Source organism: Lactuca saligna, chromosome 2, assembly GCF_052625555.1.
Source record: "Lactuca saligna cultivar CGN05327 chromosome 2, ASM5262555v1, whole genome shotgun sequence".
Classification (NCBI taxonomy): Eukaryota; Viridiplantae; Streptophyta; class Magnoliopsida; order Asterales; family Asteraceae; genus Lactuca; species Lactuca saligna.
In genome coordinates, this window is record NC_136418.1 from 13,931,243 (window position 1) to 13,935,660 (window position 4,418).

Consider the following 4,418-nt stretch of genomic DNA (forward strand, 5'->3'; position numbering starts at 1 on the left):
GGAAACCGTTAGTCTAAACATCAAAGAACGGATAAATTAATGTCTCTCGCTTTGTTATTGGGTGTGATCGACCATGGTGTCTACAAAGCCCACCACGAGCATTCCACAAAAGAAGAATAGGGAAAGTGTGTACGGGATGGTCTTATATTGGAATGCACATGCAATTAATTTCTCTCATAAACACACACATGTCGACCCTTTGAAGCTTGTAATTCTTTAGTTCTTGCTTTGTAACTACATTCTTTACTTGTTGATCTTTCTCTATGGTCTCCTCCGCGTTGGTTTTTTCCATATTATCAGTTTCCCCATAGAAGCTGCTCTTTGATTGTATATTTATAATATTTAAATGTTGTTTTCCTATATTCGTTGGTACTTCCTAACATAAGAGATGTTTATTACGATTTAATTTTAATGATTAATTTTGTTGTTGATCATAATGATTTGGTATTGAATTTTTTTGTTTCTATTATTTTACCTCACCCCTTCAAACAAGTATCATAAATATAATGAAATGATAAAACAATATATAAATTATTACTCAAAGAATAATTTTAAATACAATGTAATGATAAACCATATGAAGATGACTACATGAGAAATCCTCTCTCTAGAACAATAAATACCCTATGAAGGTTACTCCAGTCCCAACTAGAATAAACGGTGAATAGACATAATTGGAAGCAGCAGCTGACGGTGTTACGGTGGGACGACTCCCTTGATTGGTAGTGTCCACACCGGTAGATGGTGGCGATAAGTCTGGTGTCATATCAGATTGTGGTGCCAAAGTTGGTGTTGTTTTTGATTCAGGTGCTGAGGTTGGTGTCATCGTCTCTGGTACATTAGAACTACTTCCTGGAGATGGAGCTGGCCCTATCCATTTCAAAACAAGCAATAACTATTCTGAATGGGTTGATACACAAGCCTAAAAGAAGCGTTTTAAGAGAACATTGAAATGATTATTACCTGCCGAAGAAGGAATAGGAGCTGCTGCAGCAGCTGCAAATTTTGAAATGAAAACATAAATGGTAAGAAAAAATCACGACAGATTCTTATACAAACGATACTTTTGTTGAAAGGAAAATGTTGTTGTATCAATATACGAACCTTTACACTGAAGAGGCACACCGGGCATGCGACATGCACGTGGCAGAGAGATGGCAAGGGTCTGGTTGATGGGAATTTGGAAGGGTACGCTGCCTGTAACAATTAGGCAGAGACAATCTGTGCCACTACTTGTGATGGATTTGAGAGAATTGCAACAATCGGAGGTTGGTGTAGAACTTCCGTTTGTGGTGCTATTGGTTATGAAGTTCAAACATGGAGTGAAGGTAGTTATCATTGATGGGGTGCATGGAGTGTTAATTTGAGTGTAAACAGGTGACACCACATAACATAATGCCAGAGCTAAGGTCAGAATTAAGCATCGGAAAGCCATATTTAGGATCAAGTTTTGGTTTGTGGCTGGAGATGGATTGTATTGATAGAGTGAAGGAAAACAAAGAAAACAAAGAAATTTATAGATGGAAGAATTTTGAATCGAGTGAGAAGGTGGTTATGTAGTTCAACTAACTTCAACAATTATGTGTCTTTAATGATCAAAGCTTTTGACTTTTTTTTATTAAATTATTGGTTCGTTAGATTTGGTAAGCCACCTAAAACCGGTAATTTATTTAAAAAACAAAACTAATAATAGGATCATGCCTTATATATATGCAGCCTGCCATATTTTGAAGTCAAAGTTTAATACAAACTAGGGAACGAACAACAAACCACTCTAGCTTCAAGATATCATACACTAAAATATCTCTTCATGCCCTATTAAATGTGACAATAAAAATATATTAAGAGAGATGAATTATGATTTTATTTATATTCAGAAATTATAAATTAGAAGATTAAATTTTTTTTTTCTTCCCGTTGCCACCTCCTGCAATGTAGCTTTTAGTCCCACATAACAAACACTCCACAACAACCAGATCGAGGTGATGGATGAAAACCACATCATCCGGAACAAAAAGATGAATATTTTTCAAGAATAATAAAATCAAATTTCTATAATCAGATGAATAAACAAAGGTTTATACACATCGTTTCAAAGTCAAGCTATTTGTCGGTTCCTTTGCGCGCGTCTCTCTCTCTCTCTCTCTCTCTCTCTCTCTCTCTCTCTCTCTCTCTCTCTCTCTCTCTCTCTCTCTCTCTCTCTCTCTCTCTATATATATATATATATATATATATATATATATATATATATATATATATATATATATATATATATATATATATATATATATATATATGGGCGTGTTTGGCATAAAGTGTTTAAGAGCGTTCGGGATCTTTAGTTTCTAACGTTTGAGAAAACGCTCCGTTTTGAAGAAAAAGTTTGTTTGTCGTTACAAGCTTTGAGTATAAAATATAAATCATTCAAAGATTTAGACTTTGAAGTTCCTCCAAATACATGAACCAATTTATAATCATACAAAGCTGCAACATGATTACATCTACCAGGTCCCCTAAAAAGTCAGCATAAATATATCTTATCACATTGTTTTAAAAAAAGTCGATAAAAATTTTATTTTTATATATAAAAACAGTAAGTGCAATGAAGAGGAAGGAAGACATGTGAGTGAGTTCCCATGGTTTATCCATCTACGCATGTTTGTGAAAAAACATTAAATGCCCTTTTCAGATTTTTTTTTTTAAATTGGTAAAAAAAAAAAAAAAGATAACCTTGGAGGGTCAGCCTCACTAAGCTCCAAGAGCAGCCCATTTTTCTTCTAGAAATAGATCCAGATCCTCCTGTATTTATATTTTACAATATGGATGTGATGTCATTAATTTATTGGCTAAATATAAAATTATTTCATCCAACTCACTCGATGTTATGTGATATAACACGAGATTTGATAGAATCTTGAATTGGTGTGTACTCCACCCATCTGGGCTGTGAATTTTCACTTAGTTTCATCTGCAAATTAGCAAATAAAAATCTCTCTCTCTCTCTCTCTCTCTCTCTCTCTATATATATATATATATATATATATATATATATATATATATATATATATATATATATATATATATATATATATATATATATATATATATCAGTGATTAAAAAACACAAAAAGACAAGAATCAAGATTCCATGGAAGAACCTGATATAAGATTCCTGCTTCAGAAAGAGCAAGAACTGTGTGATTGATCAAGAACACAAACACTACATAACCAGCTTGTACATCGAATTCATGAGGTGCAATCACCCACTGCACACCATTCCAAAAAAAACCACTCATAGATCGAACCCCTAACTCCAGTCACCCAAATCGAATCTTCCGACATTTTTATCAATGAAATTCTCTTCCTCGATGCCCAAACCCCCAATCTTTTGATCATCTTTTTTAATCTTCTTCTTTTGTTGATCACCATCCTTCTTTTTTGACTTTTATTTTTGATCCAGTTCAATCGGGTCAATGACGCCGACTTTGGTACACTTGATGTCATTGATAAGCCTTTCTTTGGCAAATCAGATAATTAAGATATCAGACACAAAACCAGTACAGATATGGACATATCGAGATTTATAGACATATATGATAAAAAAAAAAAAAAAAAAAAAAAGGAAATTCATTACCTAATCGGAGAGTTGGCGGCGGTGGAGATTGGATATCGGAAGCTGAGTCGATAAGGGTGGCGGCAGTTTCTAGAGAGAAGAAGATGGAGAGGAGAAGAAATTGTGATGACTGCGTCTTCTGTGGAGAGTTGGTCGATTTCTTGAATTTGTTATTGCACTCTGATCGCCGCCACTTTTCAGATAAACCCTTAAAAATGAGTAAGCCAAATGTAGTAAATCAAGAGAAATTAAAAAGGATGGATATGTCAGATCAATATCGACCACAACATACCTAAAGAAGAAAGCAGAAACATCCCAAAAGCTCATGGTGGCGACGTTCACAGACAAATCGATAATTGTGGTAGTGGTTGTTCAATCAGAACTTGGCATGAAAAAAAAGAAACAAAAGGTGGAAGATACAGTTGAAATAACCTCTTGTATCGCATCACCGATTGCGGAAGAAATAGATATTCATCGACATAGTGGTGGTGGGTGACGGTGGGATTGGCGAAGGGAGTAATACATGTGGCAAGACCATCAGTTAGACCATTGTTAGACCATCCGGTATACTCTCAACTAGAGCATCAGTGGTCCATGTGGCCACGAGAAAATTTCATGCACACCACCCCGACATTTCGTGGTGGGGTGTGGTCATTGTTCTTCGTGTTCCCGACGACGAGTTTAAAAGGAAAAGTTGATTGGTCATTGGTTTATTGACCGTTGAACGGTCTTTTGGCCTTTTTTTTCAATCTGAATTCAATACACGTAAATAAACCTTTTATTTTCACCAAAACTTACATCTTAA

At 35.0% G+C, this 4,418-nt stretch overlaps 1 protein-coding gene and 1 long non-coding RNA gene across 2 annotated transcripts; both read right to left on the minus strand.

The window, feature by feature from the left end:
- Window positions 1-515: 515 nt before the first annotated feature.
- On the minus strand, window positions 516-1,476 carry LOC145028765 (non-specific lipid transfer protein GPI-anchored 20-like). The gene is made up of 3 exons (XM_078977507.1): window positions 1,105-1,476; window positions 964-996; window positions 516-870 (listed from the first exon to the last, which is right to left on the minus strand). Exons 1-3 carry the CDS (start codon window positions 1,433-1,435, stop codon window positions 608-610), a joined length of 627 nt encoding a protein of 208 aa, XP_078833633.1. The 5' UTR covers window positions 1,436-1,476; the 3' UTR covers window positions 516-607.
- Window positions 1,477-3,180: 1,704 nt separating this feature from the next.
- On the minus strand, window positions 3,181-4,099 carry LOC145028766 (uncharacterized). The gene is made up of 3 exons (XR_013676174.1): window positions 3,906-4,099; window positions 3,635-3,821; window positions 3,181-3,512 (listed from the first exon to the last, which is right to left on the minus strand). It is a non-coding gene; the product is annotated as an uncharacterized LOC145028766 (long non-coding RNA).
- Window positions 4,100-4,418: the final 319 nt, after the last annotated feature.